The 13377-nt window shown below is 33.5% G+C and overlaps 1 protein-coding gene across 1 annotated transcript in view; it reads right to left on the minus strand.

Moving 5' to 3' along the window:
• ERGIC2 (ERGIC and golgi 2) overlaps nucleotides 1-13377 on the minus strand; it is a 36639-nt gene that overhangs the window by 4976 nt on the left and 18286 nt on the right. The window contains exons 6-10 of the mRNA XM_007446304.1: nucleotides 11761-11801; nucleotides 7404-7505; nucleotides 6087-6182; nucleotides 4021-4076; nucleotides 3027-3125 (exon numbers count right to left, since the gene is read on the minus strand). Of these exons, the coding sequence (XP_007446366.1) occupies nucleotides 3027-3125; nucleotides 4021-4076; nucleotides 6087-6182; nucleotides 7404-7505; nucleotides 11761-11801 (394 nt within the window). The remainder of the gene's footprint in view (nucleotides 1-3026; nucleotides 3126-4020; nucleotides 4077-6086; nucleotides 6183-7403; nucleotides 7506-11760; nucleotides 11802-13377) is intronic.

Genomic DNA, 13377 nt, shown 5'->3' on the forward strand with positions numbered 1-13377 from the left:
TTCTTTATAGTACAGATACTAATAAAAATAAAGTTATAATAGCATAACCACCACAAGACACATTTTCAGTTTCTACTAATATCTGAACAGAAATAAACCAAAACTGAATTAGCTATTGGATATATAAACCAAAATGTAGCCTTTAGATAAATACGAAGAATCAATACCACAGTAGGAAAATAAGCAAAGAAACTACTCAATGATGGCCTGGGGTTACTACATAATCAAAATGATCATATTTATATAGTCATTAGGCATTTATAGGCTTAATACAAGTCATAAACACCAGTATATCACTAATTATTAATTAATTTTAAACAATTAACAGTTCACATAATACAAAACATGTTAACTCTCTAGGTCTACATTCTAGAAAATTTAGAACTAGGTATATCTATCTACAGTTTCAGCTATAGGTTAAGTGAATAGGGCCTCATTACGTTTGCGATGTACTTCATGTCACATGGTGATAACTGTCTATGATAACTGAGTACATGAATAAAATATATAAGTTTTAAATGTATGGTTTGATAAATTTTGACAAACGTTTTTATCCATACAATCACTATCAAAATATAAAACATTTTAATCACCCCAAAGAGTTCCTTTGAACCCCTTTTCAGTCAATCCCTTCTACCTCTGGTCCTAGGCCAACCACTAATCTACCTTCTATTGTTACAGACTAGTTTTGCCTATTCTAGAATTGCATATAAATGGAGGTATACAGTATGTACTTTCATGTGTCTAGCATGAATTAATTTTTATTTTTATTTCCATCAGTTCAATTTCTCTGCCTCTTATCTCAGTGTAATTCAGAATAGGAGAGGGAAAGTTAAAATTGTAGATAGAAGGGAGAGGTAAGACTAATGGTCTTTTCAACACTAACATTAAACAAGTTTCTAACAAAATAAAGCAAAGCCTGTTTCAACTTCACCATTTCTTATTTCACCTACGACTATAACTACCACTTGTACCACTCTAACTTTCAAAAACATAAAACAGTTTTTGGCCAGTTCTATTATTAATTTCAACTTAAATCCTAAATATTACCACAGATAATATTAGAGCAAAAGTGTGTCAACTTTGTCCACCACCAATAAATGGCTTATCAACTGTGGACGATCTTTCATCCTTTGAGTTGTTCTCTGATGTAAAGTGAACTGCTCAATCTGTGCTTATTTTTGAGGTGTTTTACAAATATCTCTATTACGTCATAAACAAAAATAAGCTGAAAATGAGCGGAGAAGAAGGTGTTCAAGTATGAAGTATTTAAGAAAAAGAAGATGAAATTGAGAGTGGTGAGGTTATAACCAATGCTGTACACATGGGTGGGAGGTGGGATAATTAGACTTGAGGGAAAACAATGAGAGACAAAGGAAATCTCAGCACGTGCGGAATGAAGTCCAATGCAATGAATAGTAGCCAATGCGGGTCAAAGAAACGTGACAGGGAAAATTGGAAACCTTTTAAGCTACGGAGAGAGAACTGCTGAAGACCTATTTGTCTAATTTGTCTATTTTGTCTAATTTGTCTAATTTGTCTATTTGTCTGTTAGGTAACTTAATGGCCAGGCAGGGGGAAAATGCTCTTGCATTAGATTTTGTTGCAAGCCACAAATTGTTCCAAAGGTTATAGGTCTGTCCAAATCTGCACAGCATTAAACATGTCACTGCTAAGTAATCCCCTCAAAATTCCTACATGAAGGAGCGGGTAGTTACCTGAATCCAACAGATCTGTAGTGCTGAATTTTTTCTTTATCAAAAAAGAGGCCCAATAGAACATACATTAGGAAGGAGAAGAGTATACCTGCTTTAAAGCTTTGAATAACCTACTGACGTTCATCTCATGCCATTTTATAAAATAACTCTAAACACCTTAGTCTTCCTGAACATGTAAATTTAAAGAGCCTTTTGAAAATTAATCTGTTCACATTTAGATCTGCTTCTTTACAAAAATGTATAGCTCATTTCAGCATCTTGAAACGAAGTATTAACCAACATGTTTTCAATTGTGCATCTCTTGTAATATTTAATGTATTTTGGTGTAGAATGAACACATACTTAAAGATGAGATTACACAGAACAAAGCTTGTAATTCTCAGAATGTTTCTACTCACACATTTCCAAATTTAGCACTCTCAAGCTTCCTTGAGTGAAACATTCCCACACAAACATAAAATACTCATGAATTCTAAATAAAACATCTTTAATGTATCTGATTACAACACTATGCTAAAAGAGTAAAATACTGAAAAGAACATTAATAAATCTATTTCAAGTAATAAAAAATGAAATCCTTAATTACAGTTTTGCAAAGGCTAGAATTCCTAGTGGCACAGGAAGCTTTAGACGTCCTTAAGGCATATCATATGACTATTTAAGAAGAAAGGCAACCAAAAAACTTCAAAAAACAAACATCAGAAACCAAAAAACCTTTTATTTCCTTAATAATCCATCCGTATTTGCAAAAACTGAAATTTTAAATGGAATAGATGGTTAAAACAAACAGTAATAAAAGGTATCTGTACTACTTCTGACTGTGTTAATACCAAACCATTCTAGAAGAACTCTAGGTTTCTGATGTTTGTAAAATTCTCTAGAGAGGTTTCTGATATGGTAAATATAGTATAGATTTTAGAACTTTGAACCTACACAAAGAAGAAAATTTTTCTTATAATGTTCAAACTTTCTTTTGCTCTTATTCTTTGTTGAACATGGAAAAGCAGTTATGCCCTCTTAACACATTAACCTTTCACATACTTAGAGAGCCTTTAAATTCTACTCCTTCTCCTGACTACTTCTGACTAATTTCTTATTCTGTTCCATGGCTCATTTTTTACCATTTAAAATTCATCCACTACTAGAACAAATTCTCTTACACACACCTCCACTTAAAGATGATCAGCCATTTAAACCACTTCAAGATTTATCCGTTTATCTGTTACAAGGGGGTTAAGAAAGAGGATTATTTAAAATGTATTAATATCAAAGTTATAAAAATTCCAACAGTAATTATTAAATACTTACGATCGAATGCAATTTTTTCAGTTCCATCTAAAGGATTAATAATTCCTGGAACAAGCTCTCCAAAAGACAAATGATCTATTCTATGAGAAAAATTGTAAGCTAAGAGGCAAAAAAAATAATAATAATTAAGTAGAGAAATTAAATTATTCAAAACTACATGTTACAGATTAGTTCACATTCTTACCTATTCTCAAATGAAAATATCTAAAATCTGCTGGTATAATAATATAGTATTTAAAAACATTATTTTAAGAAAAATGCATGCAAATATGTGGGAATTATATGTATAGAGGTAAACACATTCTGATAAAATGCTATATCGCAAATTTCATAATTATATACAAATTAATATCTAAGAAATAATATGACATCTAATTCTGATAAACAAAAAAATAAGTCTTTTCTAGTCCAAATCATCATATAGAAACAGGATTGTGTTAGAAGAACTGAGATGATGTCCCTGAAACTGATCAGATATATTTTTAATACACACTATTGCTTTAACACATTTATGTAACTAAACTTGTTTTTTATGGAATTTATTACTTGTTTTTGTTGTCTAAAGGAGACTTTAAAAACTAAGTTTTATGATAATCATTACACAAAACTAACTTGCATACTTTATATATGTAAATGTCCACATTTAAATTTACATATTGAAACAAGTTTCAAACATATTCTCTTCACTATCTGTAAAAACTATCAGAAAAAAAAAAAAAATAGCAGAAATGTGTACTAAGTGATATAAAGTACACCAAGGCTGCTTCTCCCTACCTCAGCAACTTCTGAGCTATGACTAAAAAGAAATATAGGTAGCTTAAAGACAAGATAAAATGGATTAGTCAATAAGTTAGATCATTTATTTTCTCCTTTAGATATCTTCTTTCGGCATACCCCACTTCCAAAACCCTACCTCGCACCTGCACTAAAAATTAAAAAACACACTTTTTTTGCAAGGACATCTTCACAGAAAGAAATTTCAGAAACTGCTTACAGTCGTGGTTGACAAGTGCTGCCAAGTGTGCATGACCTCGGGGATGTGGAATTGCCCTGAAAGGAGGAAAAAAAGATTAAAGTAATAACATTTAAATACATAACTAATTAAAATCATAAAGGGGATCTTTCCTAAGTTATATAATTTTCTTAGTATAAAATAATATAACAACATACTTGGCCCATGATTTAAGTAGGTAAATCTCATCTCAGTAATGCAATAAACTGGGGGTTGGCAAACGTTTTCTGTAAAGAGTCAGACAGTAAATATTTTAGGTTTTGTGGGCCAAGATGCAAAACTGAAGATATTATGTAGTTACATAACAAGAGAGAAAACAAATTTTTACAAACTTATTAATGAAATTCAAATTATAATAGTAGTAATTGAGTACTTTTTTGGAATCCAGGTATTTTTGCTGGGAGATAACATTTTGCTTAACTGGGGTTTAGAGTTGACATTCCCTATTTTCAAAATCTCAGATAAGATAAGGATAGGATACAAACCAAATGCTTTTCCATTTGGCCTCTCTTATTGATAATATGAGTTATCACATGGAGAGGTAAGTGAAATTGAGAACAAAGGCCAAAATATAGAAGTTCTTACAATATTTGTCAACGTTTCCCTCTTTCAGTTAGTTTTGGAGTAGGATATTGTTTTTATCCAGAAGTGCAATAAAACCTTCTAAATTTCTTTGAGTCAACTATTATTTGTTGACTATATGATACCAAGAAATTCTAAGGTTCCCATCTACAGGTTGGGGATGGAGAGAATAGGTCCTGGCAACAGTAACAGAACAACAAAACATGAATGTTAAGAAGAGTGGGATAACAAAGACAAAGTAGGGAATTCCCTGGCAGCCCAATGGTTAGGACTCAGCACTTTCACTGCTGAGGGCCCGGGTTTAACCCCTGGTTGAGGAAGTAAGATCTCACAACCCATGTGGCACACGGCCAAAAAAACAAAACAAAGACAAAGCAAATGCTTGATTTGATCTGATCACTGTAAACACTGAAATAATTTTGCATAGAAGTCTAATGCTGTCTCTATATATTTAAAAAATCTCCAGCCATGCTCTGTCCTGCTTTATGGCCTTTCCCTCAATCTAGATGCCATTCTCTCCTTTTATATATAAAATTCCTAACCATCCCTTAGTGTTCAAAGGTTTTCCTCAATAAAGCCTCCAATGACTTGCAGAGTAGGTCAGGTACCTTGTTATATAGTTTCTTATCAGCCATAGTTTTCCTTTGTAACTTCAATACAACTATAATTAAATAATTATTAGTGTAATTCACTGTTTAAAGTTCAGATTCTCTCATAGAATGTCAGCATCATAAGGGCAAAAACCCTTTCTCTGATTTTCACTGCTTCATCTTTAGTATCTACCATGGTACTTTGCACATAGCAAGCACTCAAAAACTGTCTGTTGCAATGAAGAATTGTTCAGCTTTGCAAGTCCAGATGGAAGGAAGGAAGGGAGGGAGAAAAGCAGAGAAAGAGAGAGGAGATAATCAGAGAACCTATTTATTCATTCAGGAATTTACCAAGTGCTTATTATAGGACAGTTTCTGTGCTGGGTTCTGCTCATGAAGGCAGGTGGTCTGATATTTTTCCTTAACATTTACCCAATTTAACTTTATCCCAGACATATTTCTAACTACATCAAAACACTTGTCTCGTACTGGTCAGGGATTATATTTTGATGAGGATCACCAAAAGGAAAAACAAAACAAAAACCTAATATCCAACAAAATGAACCAATTAATGAAATGTCTAGGTAAGAGCTTTCTGGCTACTAAAACTTGGCAAGCTGAAGGTTTTAATTCATATTTACCTACAGCTTATATACTTTAATATATGAGATATGACATGACTATTTTTCTTTTGTTTTGAAGCAGTAGTTTTTAAAGTTAGTAGTCTTCTCTATCCTGAGGTTGAAGGCTGAAGACATCAAAAATATACATTTTAAGAGTTCTCTAGTGGTTAGTTATATATTATTTGATTAACAAAGAATTTACTTTTAACCAAACTGCCAACTTGTTTATTTTCAGTAAGTGAAAAGAACATACTTGCCCACAGTTATGTGAAAATTCCCTGCTACTTTATTGACATATAGATGACCACGAATTCTGCAAGCATCTGGAGGCTGTGATGAATCATCTTCCCTGTTACAACAAGATACATTTGAATTACTTACAGCATATTCAATATAGTCACCATATTTCTGGTGAGAAAATTTTATAGAGGGGAAAAAAAAATCCCTAAAGATCAATTTTTAGGTAATGGTCTAAATGTCAAAAGTAGAATAGCAGTTTTTTGAAGTCTACACATTTATTAAAAAACATCTACAAAATGAAAATAATTATATAATTATTATATATATATATATTATTTACACAAATATAAAATTTCAAGGTCATTCAAATTTAACCAGAGGATAAGTATAATGAGAGAAGAAAAATTAAAAGTAAAGAATTACTAGTCTAACAAAGACATGCTTTTATCATGTTTCTGGTACTTTAGGGGACAAGAAGGGTTGGGAAAAAGAATGAGTAAGCGAAGGGCAGGCCACTTAACTTCAAATAGACAATAACATTTTCTTCCTAAGCAAATGTAAAACCTCTGTATATTTTTAAATTTAAATGATCATTTTCATGATTATAGCATTTCCAAATATCAGCTCTTCTAATCTATAAAAGAGACAAAAAGTGAAATAAAAACATGAAATTCCTAACAGAAGTTTATACATCCTCATAATGGTAAATGAAATTAATTTGTTCTTAAAACCTAGTACAATTTTATATGAAGGTATACCATACACACATAAAAGAGAAAAATTAAATGAAAATAATATTTGGGATAATCCTGATCAATATCGTAGGCCATAAATTTAAGAGTAAAAAAGACATCTTGAGACTTCCCTGGCGGTCCAGTGGTTAAGATTCCGCGCTTCCACTGCAGGGCGTGCGGGTTCAATCCCTGGTTGGGGAACTAAGATCCCATATGCCGCACGGTGCGGACAAAAAAAAAAAAAACATCTCATCATACAGAATGATTACATTTTCTCTAAGAAATATAAGATTCAGAGGAGTAAACCAATACTAAAATTATGTCCCAATAAATTTTTTTTTTTTCTTTTTTTTTTTTTTTTTTTTGCGGTACGCGGGCCTCTCACTGTTATGGCCTGTCCCGTTGCGGAGCACAGGCTCCGGACGCGCAGGCTCAGCGGCCATGGCTCACAGGCCCAGCCGCTCCGCGGCATGTGGGATCTTCCCGGACCAGGGCACGAACCCATGTCCCCTGCATTGGCAGGCGGACTCCCAACCACTGCGCCACCAGGAAAGCCCCAATAAATTCTTAATAAATAGTCTCACAAAATCTCCCACCTTGGTGGAAGTGCTGTTGATGTACTTTTAAAAGCACTTTTAAATATCACATCTTGAAGTGAATGTTCTTCTTGCAGTCTACTCTGAATCAGCTGTAGCATCCTAAATACAAAAACAAACAATAGTTAAAAAATACAGTAAGACACACAGAGAAAGCCAATACTATTTTAAAAATAACACAAGTAGTTGACTTAGCTAAGCCATACATTTATTACATAACTTTATTCTAAAATAAAGTCCCAAATATTCTTTGGTCATTTTCTTGAAAGCAGGAAAAGTGAGAGAGTATGGCTAGAGGTCTAACAGCTGGGGTCCTTAAGTCTGTCTAATTCCATCAGTAATGAACGTGTGGACACTAATTACATGTCCATTATTGGTGGAATCAGGGTCACCAAGAAAGAACTTCTGTTCACCTGAATATCTAAATTCATCTTTTATGCATGCATGCAGCAATAACAAAATTCTTAGTTTTTGTCGGGCACTGAATAAAGTGTTACAGATACAAAGAATGAGACAAATAAAGGGCCACAAAATAGATGTGACAGACTTAAAGGGGCAGATTACTGGGGGTTAAACCCACATATGAGCATGCAATTCTCATTACAAACCAGGCCACAGTGACATTTAATATCACCTAGTGTCTGCCTTTTCCAAAGAAACCTGAACTTTATCCTATGACAAGACCATTCTAAACAAACTATTATATTCTACCTATAATTTTTAAAAAGAACATCAGCATATAAGGTATAGGATTATAGAAAACAAAGTATACATTTGAGAACTCATGCTTAGATTTTCTTTTTAAATATACTTAGCCACTAAAAACACATTAGTTGCTTGAAGATTTTTTTTTACAAAATTGTTACATTTACAATAACTCATGAAATTACTTATTCTGAAGAACAAAACCAAGAATAAAAGTATTTCTTCTCTCTAATATTTCTAACATTTTCAACAATAACTTTGTATCTTTAGATATAATCCTATTTTATATCCTTTAATCTATATCTTTATATAACTAACATCCAAAGTCACCTGTATCACAGTTCAAACTCAGCAAGTACAAAATTTATACCCAGAGGGAAAGGAGGGATGAATAGACAAATCCGGGAATTTTCAGGGCAGTAAAACTACAGGTACTATAATGGTGAGTACATGTCATTATGTATTTGTTAAAACTCACAGAGTGCACGTCCCCAAGAGTGAACTCTAACGTAAACTATGGACTCTGGGCAATAATGACGTGTTCATGTAGGTGCATAGATTGTAAGAAATGTACCACTCTGGTGTCGGGTATTGATAACAATGGAGGCTGTACACGGGTGGGGGCAGGGGATATTTGGGTACTCTGTACTTTTTACTCAGTTTTGCTGTAAACCTAAAACTACTCTTAAAAAGTCTTATATACACACATACATACACACACATAAATAACTTGGAAAAATTATTAACAAACATAGGAACTTAAAGAAGAAGCAAATGTAAATCAGAATATATTTCGCATCCCATCATAATGATATAATAAACATTTTTTAGAAGTGCAAGTGAGGGATAAAGATAAAATACATATGCACCACCCACTAAGAACACTGGTAACAGGCCTATTTAAAATAAAAAGTCATTTTTATACTGTAAATTTAGTAGAAATAAAAAACAGTAATCAGGAAGGCTATGTCCAGGGTTTGAGATTTCCTTTTACTAAAGGAAAGAGATTAATTGGGATCCTAAATATTTTAAGAAAGCAGAACAATTGAAAGACAACGTAAATATCTTTTAGCAAATTCTGTAGGTAAAGAACGTTTTGGTATGCACATTATTCAGGTTGTTAGGTCTTAGGCATCTCTAGTCCATCCAAGAATATTTGTTTAGAAGCAGAACATGATAATCTAGGAAGCTTCAAGAAGTCAGATCCCATCTTCAGATTTACATGTACAAAGACTTAAAATCTTTAGATCTAATGCTAACAGAAATTGAAAGATTCATATTTTTGCATGTCTTGTATTTCCAGAGTTCAACTTTTATTGCTTGGTCAGTGGGAAAAGAGGTTGATGACACCAAACTGTATGTGTGTCTTCTGTTTCCAGAGTTTAACTTTTAGTGCTGGGCAGTGGTAAAAGAGGTTGATGACACCAAACTGTGTGTGTGTGTGTGTGTGTGTGTGTGTGTGTGTGTGTGTGTGTGTGTGTGTACATGTATAACTTCTGCCTCAAATACACCAATAAATACCCGAGTTTATATTCCATATATAAAAGGATGTAGAAAATTCTACTACGATGGAAAATGTCTGTCATTTTAACAGTAAAAACACAATCTTCTCTCACTTACTACTAGTCTTGAACACTAAATAAAATTCTAGATGAAAGGAGACTTCTCACTTTAACATTTCTGGAATAAAGTAATGTATTTCATCTCTGGATGGCTCTCTACTAAAAGCGCTAGAAGCCCAGAGACACCTAATATTCAGTTATTTTGTTCAATACATTCGTTTCAACTTTAATTTTAAAAGCTCTCCAAATGGTGAAAGTGGAAATTAAAAGATAAAGGTCTTTGAAATGTACTTAGGGACTAGAAAGAAAAAAAAAAAAAATGGGTAAAAAAATTTTTTTGTAAGAATCTTAAATTAGGTAATATCTTTTTAAGCATAAGACATAGTCTAGAAAACAAAAAGAAAGAAAAGAGTGGGGATGGGGTAACTATTTATAACAAAGAACTAATTTCTTTAATATACAAAAAATTGGGCTTCCCTGGTGGCTCAGTGGTTAAGAATCCACCTGCCAATGCAGGGGACATGGGTTTGAGCCCTGGCCCAGGAAGATCTCATATGTCGCGGAACAACTAAGCCCGTGTGCCACAACTACTGAGCCCGCACTCCACTCTAGAGCCCACGAGCCACGGCTACTGAAGTCCATGTGCCTAGAGCCCGTGCTCCGCAACAAGAGAAGCCACTGCAATGAGAAGTCCAGCACCGCAATGAAGAGCAGCGCCCCCCCACCCCACCCCCCAGCTCACCACAACTAGAGAAAGCCCTTGCTTAGCAACAAAGACCCAATGCAGCCAAAAAACAAACAAAACAAAACAAAAAAACCAAAAAATTATTTAAAGTTATTAAGAAAAAAACCAACAACTAAGCAAAATGGGCATATGGCATGAGCAATCAGTTTCACACACACAAAAATACAAACGGGAAAAAAATAATCCACAGATATTCAACTTATTTACAAAGAAATGCTAACTAAAACAAGTACAATACCAGTTTTCACCGATCAAATTGGCAAAAATAAAAAAAGTCTGGTTATACCCACTGCTGGTGAGGTTGTATAGAAACAAGTACTCTCACATTCTGATAGCTTTGGAATATAAATGAAACTGTTTGGAGAAGATGTTTGGCATTATCTATCAAAAATTTTTTCCAGTTTTATTAATATATAACATTGTATAAGATTAAGGTATAAACATATGATTTGACAGATGTATATATGTGAAATGATTACCACCATAAGTTTAGTTAACAACCACCACCTACCTCACCATTACAAATTTTTTTCCTTGTCATGAGAACTTATCAAAACATTAAATATACTCTAAAAGATAAATTTCATTTCTAGAAACTTTATATACATATACATATATTCACTCAAGTACATAAGGAATATATATATATATATATATATATATATATATATATATACATTCACACAAGAAATTAGATTCAAGAATTTTCACTGAGCATTGATATTAGAATCCTGCAAGCAATCTAAATGCCCATCAGTAAGTATCCGATTAAATAAATTATAGCTCATCCATAAAAGGTACCACTATATGTACTTAAGTGGGAAGATGTGCAAAATATAAGGTTAGGTTGGAAAAAGAAAGTTATAAAACAAATGTATAGAATGACCCCATTTGTATTAGGAAAAAAATAACATAAGCAAATATGGAAACATGTAGAAAATTATACACAAACAGAATATTTCTAGCAGGCTACACAAGAAATTTAACTCTGGTTATTACCACCAGTCAGTGGCACTAGGTTTAGAGAATGATGAGGAGGCTTTTACTTTCACTTTATATTCAAATTTGATCATCTACTGCTTTTAAACTTTTTAAAATAGTTAATACAATTTTAAATGAAAACTAAAATGTATTTATGATTCAAAGTGCATTAAAGATTATGACTTTCCTAAGATCTGATAAAATCTTTGAAAGTGTAAAGATTATGTTATATACTATATTCTGCTAATATTTCATCCAAAGAAATGCCTAGAGAATATATTAATCTATGAATAATATACAGTAGACAAAATAGACAAAGCATGATCTAATTTCTATGGACCACAATACTTTGTTTACTTATTACCTCTGCCACTCTTTTTGCTGTGGTGAAAGATCAAATATTGCCTGAAATAAAGGAAAACATAATCACTAGCACTGTCAATTTCTCTTGGCTCTTATATCATAGTTTTTAAAAATTTTCTTTGACCAAGGAACAAATTTATAATAACATTAAAAACAAGTATTCATCATTTACATTTAATCTTCTATAAGTCAAACTAAAAAATTTAAAATTTTACTCAAAAGTAGTATAAAGAAATTTCACTAATTGCGAATACTTTTCTATTACAGTTATCTACATTTATAGGAATGGATACAATGCAATCTATTACATGTACAAAATGGTATTTTAAGACTTAAAATCATTTAAATGATGCCAGCATGAAACTTAAGTATTTAAAAGAGAAGAAGAAATGAAAAAGACATACAGCTTAAGTATAATACTCAAGCATCCAAAGCCCATATTCTTGCCAGGAAAATACCATGATAAAATCAAAAAGTTTTGAAATGACCTAACAATGTCACTATAATTCCCAAATGTATTAATCAAGAAAGAATAATTCAAGAAATTTTATCTAGGCACTATGTTCACCAATTCAAAGACAAACTTAGCTACTTTGTAGAATCAGAGGAAACGAGGCAAGCTTCTCACAGTTTGTGGCAATATCCACAATTTAATTTTCCAAAAAAAAGTTCACTTCTGATTTTTTTTTTTTTTTTTTTTTTTGCAGTACGCGGGCCTCTCACCGTTGTGGCCTCTCCCGTTGCGGAGCACAGGCTCCGGACGCGCAGGCCCAGCGGCCATGGCTCACGGGCCCAGCCGCTCCGCGGCACATGGAATCCTCCCAGACCGGGGCACAAATCCGCGTCCCCTGCATGGGCAGGCGGACTCTCAACCACTGCGCCGCCAGGGAAGCCCCACTTTTGATTTTTATAAAGGCAATTTATAACAAGGCATATTAATTCTACTTTCTAACTTATCAATATTATTAATGATCCCTCCATAATCATGCCCTAACCTACTACTCTCTCACTATAAATCCTTTCTCTTTAATCCCTCATTCCATCAGACAGTTCTACCTCTGTGCCTTTGGTTATTTAATTATATCAACCTGGAACCTTCCTCTCTTGTAACTGTGACCCTAATGTCAGTCTAAATTCTATATGCCACTTGCTCTAGGTTAATGATTACAGTGAAATTACTTTGATTACTCCTGCTGCTGAACTTGTTGCTTCCCAACCTTTTTCACAGCACAGCACACAAAGAAAGTACTATAAAACACACCATGGCAAACAGATGAGGCTACATGCAACTGCTCCCCAGTTACTTTGTGAATAAAACTACTGACAGCAGGGATTATGTGATTCTCCCTTTGACTTCCCCAAACTGCTCGGTATAGTGCTTAACACAGCGGGTAAAGAACTACTGAGTGGCCTACTTTGTGCTCGGCACTATGCTACTTAAATCATTATCTCACTTAACCTTCGTAACAACCTTGTGAGTTTGTTATTATTCTCTCCTTTTTATATATAAAAAAGAACTCAGGGCTTCCCTGGTGGCGCAGTGGTTGAGAGTCCGCCTGCCGATGCAGGGGATACGGGTTCGTGTCCCGGTCTGGGAAGCTCCCACGTGCTGCGGAGC

Source organism: Lipotes vexillifer, unplaced genomic scaffold, assembly GCF_000442215.2.
Source record: "Lipotes vexillifer unplaced genomic scaffold, Lipotes_vexillifer_v1.1 scaffold477, whole genome shotgun sequence".
Classification (NCBI taxonomy): domain Eukaryota; kingdom Metazoa; phylum Chordata; class Mammalia; order Artiodactyla; family Lipotidae; genus Lipotes; species Lipotes vexillifer.